Below are 18,081 nucleotides of genomic sequence, written 5' to 3'. Positions count from 1 at the left end.
TCAAAAGATGAGAAACTCAAAGAGAGGTGAGTGCTTTATCCCCAGGCATCTGAGAAAGCAAAGTGCCCTCACAATCCTTCCAGAGTTCAAGGGGTCTGGAGGCACCAGATTATCTTCAAGTCCCTTTTTAGTCATGATAACTCTTATAAGAACACATGATGACAGTTCTCATTATGCAGATCTTCCTTGACTTTATTTGATCATAGAATCCAACAAAATGAATGCCGTTCAGAACCTTCCACCTGCCCCACATGTGCAAGCTAGGCTTAGAGCCTGAGAAACAGAAGTGCCATAAAGAGGGAGCAAGGCACAAAGATCACTCTGTGGGTGACAGAGAGACCAGCTGAGCTTCTCCCAGACACTGCTACCAGTTCCAAGAGTGAGCTGCAGTCTGCTTACACATCAAAGTGGGTTTCAGTTCACTATGTGTGGAGAATTATTCAAGCCATAATTAAAACACGTCCACAGGCAGCTTTAGAATACCTCAAATGAAGACTGGGTGGACCTTGTTCTCATCCTTGGATGAGAAACTAAGGCTAAGGTCGCTGCACAAACCCATCATCCCAGTCCTCAGCAGAGGGAAGTGTTAAAAAAAGATCTCTCAGTTATGTGCTACCCACCCCCCCTCCAAACAGGTGGGTCAAATTGATCCAGTTTCATTTTGAAATATTTACTAGTGTTATCTACCTATATGTTTCTACTATTTTGCTGAAAGGGAATTTGGGTACCTTCAAGGGGCACCAAAGATTTAACTGTGGACAGACTACCTAGGTGGATGACAGGCAAGGTTTGGTGAGGCCCAGAGGCCCTGATCAATGTGCAGCATGGACACCTCCTGCAGGCACTGGGAGTGGGAAAATAGGGCCTGTCTTATGCACAGATGCCCTTGACCAGCACACCTAGAGACCAGGACCTGAGGTTTCTGGGTCTACATGGAGACCCATGAGGAAGAACCAGCATTGAATGTGTGGGTGGCACTGAGGTCCACTAGAAGAGGTTTTCTTGCAATGGCTCATGTTCAATGCGTACATAGAATGTTTCAATGCACCTGTGTGAACCTGCATGTGTTAAGCCACAGAGTAGCCACACATCATGACCAGATTTCAGTTTGATACCTTGACTTCCTGGGGCTGAACGTCATTGTTCACCAACAACACCATGCCTTCTTTCTCCACCAGCACCTGGAGAATCCCAAGGTTTCATTAGGAAGCCAGGTAAATCCAGTGCAGAGGATGGCAGAAGATGGACCTTGAGATTCTGTTCATTTCTGATGATTTATGGACCAGTCATGAAAGAAAGTAACATCTTCCTGTGCCCATCAAGCCTGAATCCCACTCTAGAAATCCAGATCCCCATGTATGTCTCCATAGAGACACATGTCCTGAAGGTACTATCCTTGGGGGGGCTTCCCTCCAATGGAGCCCCCTGCTGTACTTTCTTTCCCCATCCACACTTTAGTCAATGTCTGAAATGGTGGGCTCTGTGTTCCCTCTAAGGTGACCTTACATCTTGGTTATACCTCCAGTTGCCTAGAAGTGTGCTTTTGAAATACACCCAACTAGGCAGCTGTTGGACAGGAGCAGTGAATGAGGCCCTGGTTATACATGAACTTGTAGCCACAACGACGACAGGGGACAGTACAGAACACAAGGATGTTTGGCTGCCTAAAGTCCCTCACTATTGCTGTCAGCTCAGCACAGAGTTGGGAACATCTCCCTGGGTGGATGGTACCACGGGCATCATAGCTCTCCAGAGGGGCAGGGTACAGCTCTATGCTCAACTGGCTCAGCCTGGAAGTGTAAAGCAGCAGGTCCCTCAGGGTTGACATAGAGAGGCGGTTCCCATGGATGCTCAAGATCACAAGCTGGGAGCAGCGGCTCAGGGCAGGCAGGAGGGCCTGGAGCTGGGAGTCAGTGATCCCACAAGCTTCCAGGTCCAGGCTGTTCAGGGTGGTTGCAATGCTGTCCAGCAGGATTTGGAGGGGCTCCAGACTGAAATCAGTCAGTTTGATGCCCCTCAGTTCCAGGTGTCTGAGCTGCCTGGCGTTTGGATATCGGGAAAGGTAATTCCAGTCAGAATCAGACAGTGGGCTGTTGGTTATTGAGAGGGTCTCCAGGGGCGTCTTCAGGTGCCTAATGAAAAAGCAGACAGTTAGTTCTGAGGAGCAATGTCAAAGAGGGTGAAGACAAATTGGCCCAAACCCAAAGTCACCCTGGTGATCTGACAATGGTCCACACTTAGGATGCTGCCTTTAGCAGAATCTGGTAATTCACATTACCCCATGTCAGGGTGAGCCTTTCACCACATCTCCTGTGAACAGATGAGTCCACATCTCTGTGTCCCCTCCTCACTGCCAAGCAGAAAGTCACAGGTCTGGCCACAGGAGGTCATGGGGAGTCATGTATGAAGGACAAATTTGGGCAGGATGTAACAAAATCCACTGGGGTTAACCCTATGAGAGGGGCACACCCTATATCCTCAGCAAGGTTTCCATCCCTGCTCCTGACCTTTACACCCAGGATCACTACCTGGAGTTCAGAACAGCCTTCCCTAGGTGGGTATAGAGGCAGGTCCTCTGCTCCCAGCTGGGGAGCACAGAGCTTCCTTATTAACAGGTGTCAGTGTGGGGGCTTCCCTCCTTCCAAGCCTCTTCTCTACCCACTTTCCACCACCTTCGCTGGACAGGCCTCCCATGGAGAGAACATCAATCCCATCCAGAGCTCCTGTCCCTCCCAACTGGATTCGCAGCATGGTGGCACTTCCCAGACTATGGACCCTTGTTTAGGAGTCTGATCCAACACACTTTATGCAAACTAGCTTCAGGATACAATAGGAACAAAAGGATGGGTTATTTACCTACCAGTGTCTTATTAACCATGAGAGTGTTAGTGGCATATAGGTGCAAATATCCTCTAATTGGTCTGCAGAAGAATCTCACCCCCCCCCCCGCCTACTCACCTCAGCACCTGTTCCAGGTGGCCCTCGAGGAGGAAGACAGCATTGGCACAGAACTCCCGCAGGCAGTCCATCCTGAGGAACTGCGAGGTGAGCTGGGCAAGCAGCTGCTCCTGCTCCTCTTGGGAGGTGTAAGAAGGCACATAGACCTGGGAGACAAGCAGCTTCCTCAGGTTCCTCATCTGGCCCAAGAAAGGAGCACAAGCAGCCAAGGTGGAGGGCACCCAGGCGCAGTGCACTTCCACATTCTGGACAGAGTCCAGCTGCAGCAGTCTCAGGACCTTCCTGGTGTGACCGGTGGGTTTCCCAAAGATCTTCAGCCTATTGCAACACAGGTGCAGCCTGTCCCTTCTCTGTGTGACCCACAGGAAGAAGTGGGTCAGGAAGTCATCCAGGGGTCTTTTTCTGAGGCTCAAGTCTATGACTACCTTGAAGGGTGGCTTAGCTGCCATTGCTGGACCAAGTTTCAATGTTCGATTCTTCTTAATGTCCTCTGGTGAGCAGGCATCAACCACGGCTCCAGACCACATCCTCCAGAAGTTCTGGGGAACATTCCGCAAATCCAGCACCTGCAGTTTCCACCTCCTGCGGGGACAACAGCAGAGTCTCAGTCCTGAGGCCCCTTCCTTCACTTCTCAGCTGCTGGCCCCTGCTCCACCTCTTCCTTCTGTCTCACTTTTCTCCATCCACTTCCCTCCAATCCAGCCTGGTGCCCCCACTTGTACAGACTGAGGCAGGGGCAGGTATAGCCTCCTTCATGAGTCACCACAGCTGCCACAAGCACCTCCACATCTGGAAGCCTTTCCCAGTTGGGGCTCAGCATGGCCAAGTACTCTCCACCCCTCCTTGCTGGAAGCACAGGAAGCCTGTGGTGCACAATTCAGCACCCACTCTCCCTGCCTATACCCATCCCTTCCCTGGCACCCAGGGTGCTCCCTTCCAGGCCACCTAGGTCCCCCTCACCTGGGGTGATCCTGCTGGGCAAACAGCATGTCCATCCCCTCCAGGGCCACTCGGATCATCTCAAGCTGTGGCTTCCTCATCAGGGCCCCCAGGGGCAGGCAGGTGAAGGGCCAGGCCTGTACCATTTTCTTCAGGACCTCAGTGTGTCCCCTGCTGAAGGCCTCCACAAAGAGTGGTGGGAAGAGCTCTATGGGCAGGTCCTCCAGATCCAGGACAGCCCTGGACTTGTCGCTCAGCAGACTGCGCCCTGCCAGCTCCAGCAGCGTGGGTGGGGACTGGATGCTCATCCTGGGAAGTCTGAATGAAGAAAAATCCTGGAAAATGGTCCAGGGAAAAGGTCACTATCCCATCCATTGGCAGCCTCTGGGAAGGGGGTACTGGGAAGTCTACATGCACACCTCACCCTTATGGGGGAAAGCTTTGGATTATTATTTTGTCCTTTTAAAAGGGGAATTGGAGTGTCATGTGACCTAAACAGTAGGCTCCTAGATTCAACAACTATATGACTGGAAATGGACTTGCCCTTATATGGATGACATTAATTTTAATTTTTTTTTAAATGAGCATTTATAAAGCATGTGCCCATATTATAAATCACTTGGAAACTACAACAGAGCCTCATGGATATCCGTTACACATGTGAGATTCTGCCATCTTAGGGGATGTTGAAGAGAACAAACAGATCAGAACAGAGTCTGTGAACTATTCCATGAGATCATTTGAAGCTTTTGGTTTCATTTGTTTAAACAAATTATAAAATACAAAACCACCTAGGCCATACAGTATACTCTTTTAGGGGCTGATATTGGTGACTGAATTTAGGACACTCAATCACTGAGCCACTTCCCTAACCCTATTTTGTATTTGAGATGGAGACAGGGTCTTACTGATTTGTGTAGCATTTTGTGTTCTGAGGCTGACTTTGGACTCTAGTCCTCCTGCCTCTTCAACCTCTTGAGTTGGCAAGATTATTGGTGTGTGCCACCACACCCAGCAAAACAGTATAATTTATAGGCACACAATATAAATATTTCCATCATCAGAAAATAGAATTGCAATCAATTAGAATGAAATAGGAATCCAATCTCCTTGGTGAAGAAAGTGGCTGGGGCTCGAACTGGGCTTGATCCTCAGCAGCACATAAAAATTAATAAATAGTGACCTGGGGATATACCTCTGTTATTAGAGTGCTCTCCTCACATGTACAAGGCCCTGGGTTCAATCACCATACCACCAGATAAATAAATAGATAAATAAATAAATTATATTGTCCATATGAATCTTAAAAAACAAAAATTAAACAAATCAATAAAAGTTGGGCATGTGAGCCTACACCTATAATCCCAGGGGCTCTGGAGACTGACACAGGGGTATCAAGGGATCAAAGTCAGCCTCAGCTAGAGCAGGTGCTAAGCAACTCAGTGAGACCCTGTCTCTAAATAAACTACAAAACAGGGCTGGGGATGTGGCTCAGTGGTAGAGTACTTCTGATTTCAATACCTGGTACCGAAAAAAAAAAAAAGAAAAGAAAAAAAAAGGAATTTGAAAGTGACATAAACCAAAATGGAAATCCTAATATTCAGCATGAAGGCAAAACCACACTGAAAGGCAAAATCGAAGGCCTAAGTTGGTTCATGAGAAAAGACAGGATCAAAATTGTTCCTGAATCCACACAGGTGAGGAGGGAAGGTGCTGTTCCTTAGGCCAGTGAGGGACTTACGGGATCTAGACAGGTGTGCAGGTGCTCTGAGCTTCCACAGGTCAGGATGTGTCTCCTTAGGCTGCAAGACTCTTGTGCTTTTCTTCTGGCTCTGCAGAATCTTTTATGGACCTCTCTGGCCACGCCCCCACCTCCATCTGATTGACCAGCACCCAATCAGAAAGCAGTATGTGATCACCTTCTCCAGTCTCCACCCATTTAATCACGATGGGATTTTCTTCTTTGCATTACTTTATTGAATCTGATGGTCATGCAAAAGCGCAGAATCGGGAGATGTGAGAGTCAGAGATGCCATTGTCCATGCACTCCCCACCACGGACTCAATTTTGTCCATATGTGACCCTCCTGTTTCTACTGTGAGACATAAAAGTATTTAATCCCTAATGTAAGAAAAACATTACTGGAAAATACCTTTCTACAGGGATCTTTGCCATATCAAAATTATTTGAAAAAAATAATTTTCAAATATATTTTGAAAATTCCAGAGACAAAACAGCTTTTTGAAGACAGTAGTGTCATCCACAAAGATTACAGAATGCAAACCATGTTTCCAACAGTGACACAAATGTCAAGTTAACTAGTAGCAAATCTGAGCACCCTAAGGGTGGTAGAGCACACAGGAGGGTAGAATCTGTCTTCTAGACTTAGGGAAAGATTTCTTCTGTCTCTTTATACTGGGGATGAAACACATTGGCTCTCTTCCACTGAGCCACATCCCCATCCCTTTTTATGTTTTGCTTTTATTTGGAGGCAGAGTCTCACTAAATTGCTTAGGTCCTCCCTCAGTTGCTGAGGCTGGCCTCAAACTTGCCATCCCCCTTCCTCAAGTCTCCTGAGTTGCTGTGATTACAGGCATGGGCCACCATGCCCCATCAGACTTAGGAAAGTCTGAAAGCCACTGAGGGTGGAAGCGGCGGGAAACTTGGGATGTTGGAGAGAAAGACAGGGTTGGACAGCAGGTGTCCTTGACTTCAGGGAGGCCACCAATTAGAGAGCCTTCCTTCAGAATCAGGGACTTCCCCAGGGCACATCTCCCAGAAAACCTTGGCCACAGGCACTTTCCAAGGCCTTTAGCCTGGGAGAAGAACAGAAGCAAAGGGAAATTTCAAGAGTCTGAGTAAAATGAAATTCTAAAATTGAGGAAGGAGAGACAGAAAGACATGGAATGCTTGGATGAGCCACGTGAGGTGAACACTTCCAGGGAACCTGTGGAAGGAATGGTTTGATGGGTGGTGGTTATACAATTGCATTTCGGTTTTTTCTGTCTGTCTTTGTTTTAGTCAGCTTTATGGTGCTGTGACTAAAAGACCCAACAACAACAACTACAGAGGAGGAAATGTTTATTTGGGTGGCTTGGTTTCAGCAGACTCAATCTAGAGACAGCACCTCCAAGTTGAGACTGAACATCATGGCAGAAGCCTGTGGCAGAGGGAAGAGGCTCACATTACCAGAAAGCAGAGAGCGAGCGAGAGAGAGAGAGAGATATGGCCACTTGCAGATACAAACTCTACACCCATATTCACACCCCAGAGATCAGCTTCCTCCAGCCACAGCCCACCTGCCCCCATTATCCCCCTGTTAATCCCACCAGGGATTAATTCACTGGCTAGGTTAAGGCTATAAACCAATCATTTCTCTTCCAAAAATATCATCACATGTGAGCTGTTGGGAGACACAGCATCTAAACCTTGATGGTCTTTTGGGGTATCTTGTTGGAAAATATCCCTGCTCACATCACATAATATGTCAGTTAGATAATTACAATTGGCTAAGGTTATGTTTGGTTTCTGTTTCATGTAATAACTTGCCACAAATGAAACACATTTAATTTCATGTGTGTGTGCAGCTATATAGGATTAAGGCTACATCCAACACTGTCTCTGGTTTTTATGCTCTAGAATATTTGAAATCTACTCTCTGATTTAATTTTAAGTTTCTCTGGAATTTGTCTGTGTGTCACCAGCTCAAAGGGTGACTTCATGCCACAGCCCTGATTTCTCTTATTACCCCTGACTTGGTGCACAAGGCAGGACAAAATTACAGTCAACCTAAGTCACAACAGAAAGTGGCTCTCCAAAGAACAAGTGTAGTCAGACAAAATAGGGCCGGATGCAGCACCCCCAAAGAAAGATGAGTCAGAGCCCAATCCAGGAGGCAAAGGAAGACAGGGTGTCAAAGGCAGCTTTGAATCAATTATCACAGGCTCCACAGATTCAGTACCAAGGGTGGCCTCAGTTCAAGGACAATAGGTGGTGTCTGGGTGGCCAGGTGTCCTCTTAGAAAACATGGAGGGGTGAGGGTTTGGGTGGATTTTATGCACAGCTGAGGTTGGGGCTGACTGGTTTGTGATAGTTCCTGCCATCAGGCAGGGCTGCCCAGGATCCTTCCCTTCATAGCACCCTGCTTGCCCTTCATCAGGATTTGACACAGTTACTGCCTGTTGATTTGAGCACCATTTATGTTTCCCCCTTGGGATGAAGATTTTTTTTCTCTGGATGTATCACATAATGGTTAGGGTTTGATTCTATCTCAGTGCCAGGATATATTTTTCCTGTTTGGTCCAGTCCCCATTGGAGGGAATTAATAGATGACTAGGAATCAATGTTGAAACACATTGAGCCATATTTGAACAACAAGGTGGGTTTGGAGGGAGTGGCTCTCAGAGTCCCTCCACCAGGAATTCACTGTTAAATTGAATTTTGCCTATTTATTAGGCCTTCGGTATCTCATCTCCAAGCTCTGGCCTTTACTATTCTATGAAGAGTTAGACTTTTGCAGAAATTTTTTGAGTAGAGGTGATCATTTTTAAAAAATATTTAGGCCCTGAATTTATGTATTTTTAATTTTTATTTTTTGACACTGGGTATTGAACCCAGGAGAGCTTTACCACTGAGCTACATCCTCAGCTTTTTTTCAGTTTTATTAATTAATTATTTAGTTAATTAAATTTTTCATTTATTCAGTTTGGGTACCAAGGTTTGAACCCAGGGGAACTACACCACTGAGCTGCATCTGGAGCCCATTTAAAAAAAAAAAAATTTTGAGGCAGGTTCTCACTAAATTAATGAGACAGGCCTTGAATTTGAGATCCTTCTGCCTTAGCCTGCTAAATAGATGGTGTTATGTTAAGTCTGAATTTCAAATCAAAAGAGAGCTTTACTTACCTGACTAGGGACTGTCACCCACCACAGAGTCTCAAGCTCTGTGACAGTACAGCAGCTTCCTGATCCATCCAAAGACATTATAAGCACAAAATCCACAACTCAGTGACTTGCTTATCCTCATGTAAGCAAGCCAATTATAAAAATTAAAACATTAATAAGCGGGGCCTCTGGGCTCTAGGCAGGATCAAAATTTTCCAGTCAGCAAGACAGTACATTAGCTTTGCAGTTCAGTTGAGCACGGTCCTGGGTTCAAGAAGGTGCTAGACAGTCACATCCTGAATTTGGGTGGGGGTTGTCGAGATGAGAATCTTCTTCTAAGTCATGTAGACCCACAATAGCATCAAACCCAGGATATAGCTCTCTATGACCACCAGTGCATCCTGAGTAGGGTGCAATTTGTGGGGTACAAAGTACAGAAATGCAAATTTTTTTTTTAAAAAAAGTAAGAAAACAGCTGTCATTTCAGTTTCTCAGAAACAGCTCTTATAACAGTCTTTCATAGGAGGCAGCAAAATGGAGTCTCAGGCCTGCCTATGAGAGTTCTTGCTTTATAATTGTCATCTCAATTTTCAAGATTTTATATCCATCATCTGTATTTTTTACTAATCTGGAATCCACAACTTACAAAATTATTGATTGTATTTATCACTTCACTCCCAGCAGATGGGATTAAAAGTGTTCATAATCAACCACACCCTGTTTTGAATTCCAATTTTGAAAAGATAGAGCATTTGCCTAGCATGCATGAGACCCTGAGTTTGAACCCTAGCAACAATAAATAAAGAAATGAATAAATAAATACATAAATAGATAGATACATAGATAGACATATTGATAGATGAGAGATCTGTGTTCAAATAAACTTGTTAGTGGTTTTTTTTCTTCTTAATCAATTAATCTGATTTTAGTTATGTTCAGGGCAATAATCCAAATGATAACTCTTTTTTTTAGAGAGAGAGAAAGAGGGATAGAGAGAGAGTGAGAGAGAGAACTTTTTAATATTTATTGTTTATTTTTCGGCGGACACAACATCTTTTTTTTTTTTAAAGAGAGAGTGAGAGAGGAGAGAGGAGAGAGAGAGAATTTTTAATATTTATTTTTTAGTTCTCAGCGGACACAACATCTTTGTTGGTATATGGTGCTGAGGATTGAACCCGGGCCGCAGCATGCCAGGCGAGCGTGCTACCGCTTGAGCCACATCCCCAGCCCCTGGACACAACATCTTTATATGTACATGATGCTGAGGATCGAACCCAGGGCCGCGTGCATGCCAGGTGAGCATGCTACCGCTTGAGCCAAATCCCCACCCAAATGATTACTATTGATACTAAACATTTAGAATCGTCATGGTTAAAAATCTGTTGGGAATTTATGATGACCAGTTATTAACAAGGTGATTTGATTGGCATACATTTTAATATAGTGTCCAGAATTATGTCTAAAAATGTATGAGATGTTTTATGAATTTTTGCCATTTTAAAGCAAATATTAATAAAATATCTAAATAAATATAACTTGAAAAAGTTATGTCATATTTGACAGGACTTCCCATCATATCAAATTAGGCTATTTGCCTTAATGTCTCTCTTCTTGAAATCCCTTGAGCAAATATGGAGTTCTCTAGAACATCCCAATGTTAGCTCAAGGTCAAATGACAATGTAGACTTTGATCATAGAGAAGTTAGTGAGTAATCTCAAAAGGTTTAAAGCACTTAATGAAACCTGGGGTCCCAGATCATTATAAAAGATAAGTCATTTAACCAGAGTGATTAAAGATACTTAAAGTGAATACAGAAGTTATGTCCTATGAAATAATACTTCAACTTTTAACAGAGATGATTCAGTTTTGCTTTTCCTGTGTAATCAGAGAACTTGATGAAACCAACTTGAAGCCTAAAAACGTACTCTCCTCTCCTTCAGCACTGAGCATTGATTAGGAGCTAACTGCCCAGTTCTCTTTGATTTATTTTGAAACATGCTTGCCAAATGTTCAAGTCTGGCCTGAATCTTGCCATCCTCCTTCCTCAAGCTCCTGAGAATCTGGAATTACACCTCACCTGGCTTAAAAGAGCAGCTGTTTGAGAGATGTTCAACTGGAACATTCCACGTGGAAGCCATTACTGTTTTTAATTGTCTTTGGAATCATTGCACACCAGTTTCAAAATGTGCTTGAGAATGAACCATAATAGACTCCACTGCAGTGCAGAAGAAAGGCTCTCCTGGAGTTTCTTGGAAGTTGCAGGTCCCATTCTGTGTTTTATTAATCTCTTGAGAGCCAATGATAAAAATCCTGTGATCTTGTATGGAAAGTTAGGAGTTTAGAAGCCATTTTTTGGTGTAATGTTGTGGTTTTGGCAGCGTCCTCCTGAAAGTCTATTATCAAACTATCAAGCTCAAGGACCTTCTCCTGCATGGTCCCCTACCCTCCACTTTTGTGAGGTTTTGGTACATAAATTTCATTTTGATTCTGCAATCTTTCACTGTAGCATCATCAGCTGGGACACTGTGACCACTGAATATTCTAAGCCATTACATGGTCAGTCTTGGCTCCCTTGAGTTGTTTGAATCTGATGGCAATCACTTGGCATGCATGAGGCTGCTGGACTCTCTCTCTCTCTCTCTCTCTCTCTCTCTCTCTCTCTGTATGTGTGTGTTTGTATGTATGTAGTACCGGGAATTATGTACCTAGGGCGGTTTACTACTAAACTACACCCACAACACCTTTTATATTTTTATTAGAGGCAGGGTCTGACTATGTTGACCAGGCTGGCTTGGAATCTCTGATCCTCCTGCCTCAGCCTCCCAAGTTACTGGGATTGTTAGTGTGCACCTCAGTACCTGGCCATAGAGCATTTAAAACCCTCAAGAGATTACATTGCACCTGGGAGCAAGTGCCATAACTAATAGGAGAATAATCACCTCAGACTGCAAAATTCCTCTGGATGAATGTTATACGGATACCGAGACTCTTAAATAACTCTCAGACCACACATTGCCATTCCAATTAAGCCTTTATTGCTGGCCACCAGCAGACACTCTACTCTCTAAAAGCCAGATGGTCAGAGTAGCATACCACCTTCAGTTATGCCTCAGATTTAAGCCAAAAAACCACAAAAGCGAGATTTGGGGGTCAAGCCAAGGTAAGCAAGCACACTTAATATGTAAAGAAGAGTAGTGTACTACAATTTTATTGATGTTTTTATATCAACCAAGTTTTAGACTCTGTAATGTAGAACAATACTCTAAAATAACAGTTGCTGTGTCACCAGAGGTGTAGAAACCTTCATTTGTCCAGTTAGTTGCTCTAGAGAATAAAACTTAACAGACACAATGTAATTAATATTTTAAGAAGTGTTTGTCATTTTAATATGTAAATCAAACTTTGGTTTATATCAGTACATTAATATTTGCTCTTAGGGAATAACCTTGAATACTTTTAACTATTTGTATTACATATATAAACAACTTAGCTATAAAGAAACATTTTAATATTTCTCCTTTATTTATAGATGTTTACATTACTTACTTAGACCCTCTTGTACACTTAGAAGTATTATAATTATGTTTTACCACACATAGACTTTCTTACCTGGAAACATGTTTTTTACTAAATATATTTTTATATTTAGAAGCTTTTAATAATTTTTGATCCATGGATCCCTCTTTTTGTTTATACCTTAAAATAACCCTTATCAATTTCTGTATTTAGATAAATTAATCCATTTTAATAAGAGGAACTATATTTATAGTACTCTAATTGAAATGCAGTTGAAACCTCTTGACTATTTGAATATAGAATTATACCTGCTGGAACATTTAACTTTTTGTAAGTTTGTTTTGGGGATAATGAAAAGTAATTTGAATTTTTAAAAATTTACCAATATATGAAAACACCAACAATGCTTAAATATTTTACCTTATGGAATTAAAAAAATGATTACTTGATATTACATTTAATACATAACATTTAAACTTTGTAAACCAATCAGATGTCTGTAACAAACACATCCATGATTAATTTCATATAGGTCAGATCAAATTTACATTTTTTTTAAAAAAGGTATAAGACAAGTGCATTGAATAGCATTTTTAATTTTTCCCATTGAAGAAAAATCCTAGAGACAATGGATATTAGACACTGTATAGACATTACCATTTTATTAAATTTTTGATCACCTAGAAACAACACTCTGCATTAGTAACTTTAAAGACATTTTGACTTTTATTTATTCACCCAATTTCAATTGAACCTTTTAAATCATATGAAGCAAAAGTATTTGTATCCATTTTTTAAATTTTAATTTCTGAGCTCATATATCAATTTTTAGTACTAAATATATGTAGACATGGCAATACATGTAGACAGAGAGTACCCCGGTGCTCTTACACAAAACAGACAAACAAAAGCCTTGTAGGTTATTTGTTAAAAACCTATTAGATTGAGAATTAACCCTTGTAAATTGGCCTTAGAACAAAGCAGAATGTAATTAGAAAAACATATTAACCTACGTATATCAGATCAAAATTATGAATTTAACAAATATAGACTTTCAAAACCCATCCTGTCCTTCTTCCTGAGGTAGTCCTGCTCATCAAAGGTGAAAAGAATTAAGGGAACATAGACAAATGACAGGGCCTTATTCCTACCTGAAGGAACTTCCCAAAGAGGAACTCCATTGGTCTCCTCAGGAGAGTCACCCAGGTTGGGGTTTCATTGTATGTTAAATATGAGAGTCCAGTCTCCATAATCCACTGAGGTGGGAACTGTGAGTTCTTTGGGAAGTTGGGGAGCAGAAGATATCTGTCAAAGGAAGTGTCTCTGATATGGTTTGGATATGTGTTGTCCTCCAAAAGCCTCTGTGTTAATGCAAGAGGTGAAATGATTAGATCATGAGAGCTATAATCCAATCAATGGATTAATCCATCAAATGGATATATTTCTGTGTGTGTGAGTGTGTGTGTGTGTGTGTGTGTGTGTGTGTGTGTGTGTGTGTGTGTGTATATATATATATATATATTCTGTTAATCAGCATGTTTTAAATCCTAGATAACTATTGACAAAAGGCAGTTTCGGAAGCCCTCTCTGGCTGCTAAGTTCCTCTGACAATGACTGGTTTTAGCTGGGTTTCCATAACCCAGGTATGTGCCATCCCAACCAGAACACAATTCAACTTTCCTCCTTGGGGGTTTTCCTGAATCTTCTCCAAAGCTTTTGTTTGTCCAAGGCTTTTTCCAAATTCAAAGAGTCCTGTCCTTTTTGTCCTACAGTCTGTCAGTCTGATACCTTGTCAGGACTCTCGATATAATCCTATGACCCAAGCCACTGGAGTCAAAGAAGGTGTGGGGGGATGACCAGAATGTTTGGCTGGGAGGTGCCTACAGAAGGCACATAGGAGACCACTCATCACCTGGATCTAGGGGAGAGCAGCGAGCTGGGGCTGGAGAGGTGGCCCCATTCAGGGCTTGCTAAGTGGCAATTGGCAGGCTAGGGCAGGGTTGGAACATGGCCTGAGGTCTTTTTCCATTTCCAGAAGGCTGTTGAGAGGACCATGCTCCCCAGAGGGAATTAACAAGAAACAGAGACAGCATCAGAGGAATCATTGCCACCAAGGTGAAAAAGACTGGCTTGCACTTGAGTGACCATGAGCCGCTTGGCAGACCATGGAGGTGGCCCTGGGCAACTTGACCTGAGGTTGCTCTTTTGCACCACAAAGAGGAGTAAAGCTTCTCCTGAGCAGGGAAGAAACCTACAGTGTCAAGTGTAATAAGACTGGCCTTTGGAGGAGTTGGGGAGTTGAGGCCCTTGGTTCCCAGAGGCCACATGCAGCCAGGCTCTGCCTGCACCAGGGGTCACAGGAGCTCTAGTCCAGGAAGAAAAAACACCCAGCAGGAAAGCTAGATTCACCAACAAATAGGGTCCAGTTTTCTAGTTTTGTCTCCCCATTGCCCTCCAAGATGCCTCTACCCAGGTGCACCACCAGCCCCTACACACCTTCCAATAACAAAAACAAACAAACAGAAAATCATTTTTGGGGGTGGGGGAGATTGGTTTTGAATTAATTTTCATGGCTACTCTCCACAGTCAGCGCCAATCACAGAAAAGTGTAATCTGAAGCAAGAACCACCTAAAAATCAGTGTCAAAAGAGCCAGTAGGGGGCAGGCTTGTCCCAGTGTATCCCCTTTCCAATCAAGTGACTTTCTATTGCTGGGTTTTAGAGCCAGATGTCATTGTGCCCAGTAGAGGGAATGGGCAGCTTGTGGGTAGACTCTGCCTTAGGTCAATGTTGTCCATTTGCCCTTAGCTGTTGTTATTTTCTTGCTATTTTCCTCCTCCTCCTCCTTATTCTCCTTCTACCCCTCTTTCTCCTCCCCATTCTTCATCTTCTTCTTTTTTGGTCACAGTAAAAGGTTAAGGAATGCATAAAACCAGGAGAAGGAAACCCACACAAACAAATCAGAAGTTACAAGGAAAAAGACGGAATCCAGAGTACTGGTATCAGAGCAGAGGGAGGTTCTGTTCAGCTTAAAATGCTGTTTGGTAACTGTAAAAATTTTCTAAATCCCAGAGAAAGCCCAAAGGAAAAAAAATGACAGCATGTTCACAAATGACAAAGAAGGAAATCCAAACATCCCAGATGAAAACACCAACCCACAGAAACAGACTAGAGAGTAAGGGAGGAAAACAGAGAAAAAGATCTAAAGAGAAATTAGAAAAAAAAACCTTAAAAACATATAAGACCGGTCAAAATTAATTCTGTATCTTTCAATAAAAAACATTGAATGTAAAGGGAATAAACTCCCTAATTTTAAGATGTAAAGTGACTGAATGGATTTTCTTTTTTTAATGGACTCAGTCACCTGCTGTCTACAAGAAAGTCACTTCACCTCAGGACACACAGAGAGTGACAGTGAAGGGATGGAAGAGATATTCCACACAAAGAAAACCAACCTAGAGCAGGAATGGCTAGACTCCGGACAGATAAAATAGACTGCAGATTAAAACACAATAAAAAGAGACAAGGTGATCACACCATGATAAAGCGGTCAATTGAGCAACATGAGACAGCAATTGTACACATATATGTACCCAACACCGGAACACCCACATGTGCAAAAGAGATATTACTGGAATGTAAAAGAAGAAGTCGACTACAACACAGTAAGAACAGTGGGGTCTTCTACTCCCCCCCCCTTTTTTTTGGAGAGAGAGAGAGAGACAGAGAGAGAATTTTAATATTTATTATTTAGTTTTTTTGGCAGACACAATCTTTGTTTGTATGTGGTGCTGAGGATGGAATCCGGTCCACAAGCATGCCAGGCAAGCACGCTACTGTTTGAGCTTCATGCCCAGCACAGTCAACTCCCCTTTTCAGCACTGGACAGATCATCTCTGCATGCAGTAGACATTTACAGACCATCCCACTCAACCACTGCAGAGCAAACATCCTTCTCAACAGCACACGACACATTCTCCATTTATTCTCAAAATAAATCTCCATAAATTTAATAAGAATGGAATCCATAGCAGGGGGAACACCTGGACAGTTAGAAAGCATGGGACTTCTTCAGGGAGTTCCCCAACAACCAATGGGTCATTGAAGAAATCAAAACATTGTCATGTATTTAAGAAATAAGAAAAATAAATAAAAATAAAAAAAGAAAGTGTAAAATGCCTGCAGACCAATGAACAGGGCCACACAAGATATTCAAACCTGGGGATAGAGCAAAAGCAATTCTAACTGGGAAGTCCTCAGCAAGAAATAGCTTCATGAGGAAAATAGGTCTCGAATAAATGTCCCAATATTGAATCTCAAGGGACTGGAAAAAATAAGGATGGGTCATGCCCCAGTTAGTAAATTTGGGAGAAGGAATAAAATCATAAAGCTTCTTGAGTAGCTGGGATTCCAGGCATGTGCCACTGCAACTGGCTTTTCATACTTGTTTGTTATTGTTTTGGGGAACAGGCAGTGCACCCAAGGGTGTCACAGCAGTGAGCCCCATCTCCAGGTAGGATTTTGAAACAGGGTCTCACAAACTTGCTTACAACCTCACTAAGTTGCTGAGGCTTGCTTTGAACTCACCATCCTCCTGCCTCACCTCCTGAGCTGCTGGAAATACAGCTGAGCACCACCAAGCCAGCTTTTCCAGTTGTTTTTGGAAGAGAATCTTTCAGGACATCAATTTGACCCACCTGTCCAGACCAATTAAAGAATGCATTCCATTGTTTTCATGTGTGTTGTGGTTCTTTCTTTTTGAATATTTCTAACAGATAGACAGCTCTATTCCAATTAAACCTTCCCAATGTGGTCACATCATTTTTGGATTTATTTATTTGTTTACTTATCTCTGTGATGCCATGGATGGAACCCAGGCCCTTCCACATGCTAGCAAGTGCTCCATCACTGAGAAATGTCACTAGCTCCCTGAGTTAGCTTTGATGAAGTCCACTCATTTCTCTAGAATAGCATGGGTTCTTGGTTTTTAGATTGTGGAGGTAAAATTGGACAGTGTTCCAGAAGGGGCTGTAGAGTCTTTGGATACAGGTGCACAAAGGACTCTGCATCTCTCAGTAGCCAAGGAGTGAAAGCCAGTCCCCACTTCCTGACCCGGCCATCCTTAGAAACCGGGTCCTGTTTGTTATGACATCCTACAGTTGTGTGCTCGCTCACAGCACAAATTAACCTAGAGTCAAAAGATGCATTAGGCCTGAGATTTGGGGAATCATTTCTTATTTTTTTTTAATATTTTATTTTAAATTTATAATTGTAGTTAAACACAATACTTTTATATTATTTATTTATTTATTTTTATGGGGTGCTGAGGATTGAACCCAGGGCTTTGCAAGTGCCTAGGAGTGCTCTACCACTGAGCCACAACCCCAGGCCCCCTCAGTCATTTGTTACTAATAAGCCTGGCTTATTCTGACTAGAATGTTCCTAGGATTAGACACTGCTATTGCTGTTGTCAGCACTGACTCTCACACCATGAAGACCACAAGGGGAATGTGAATGTCACATACATGTCATCACACTTCACAAGTGACCTGTAAATGCAGGAAGGTAACCTTCATTTACTTGCACATTATTTTCTAACAATATCTCTTTGGCAGACCTTATTTGTAACTAGAGCTCAAGTGGGAAGGGATTCTGATAAATGTCATTTTTAGCTTTTCAATTTCTTCAAACAGGAGGGTGGAGTGGAATTGGAAGGGGTACCAGTAATGTACCCATAATGCAAGTTCTTTAAATGCAGGGGTAGTTTTGCTAATTGTGTTTATA

At 42.8% G+C, this 18,081-nt stretch overlaps 1 protein-coding gene across 1 annotated transcript; it reads right to left on the bottom strand.

The window, feature by feature from the left end:
- Positions 1-1,558: 1,558 nt before the first annotated feature.
- LOC308656777 (PRAME family member 12-like) lies at positions 1,559-4,205 on the bottom strand (the record flags this gene model as incomplete). The annotated part of the gene is made up of 3 exons (XM_081308145.1): positions 1,559-2,132; positions 2,959-3,540; positions 3,919-4,205. 3 exons carry the CDS (start codon positions 4,203-4,205, stop codon positions 1,559-1,561), a joined length of 1,443 nt encoding a protein of 480 aa, XP_081164271.1.
- Between the last annotated feature and the right edge of the window lie 13,876 nt (positions 4,206-18,081).

This window comes from Spermophilus citellus, assembly GCF_964194105.1.
Source record: "Spermophilus citellus genome assembly, chromosome: 9".
NCBI classification, from domain to species: Eukaryota; Metazoa; Chordata; class Mammalia; order Rodentia; family Sciuridae; genus Spermophilus; species Spermophilus citellus.
The sequence above is the reverse complement of the archived record's forward strand: the minus strand, read 5'-3'. Positions and strand labels throughout refer to the sequence as shown.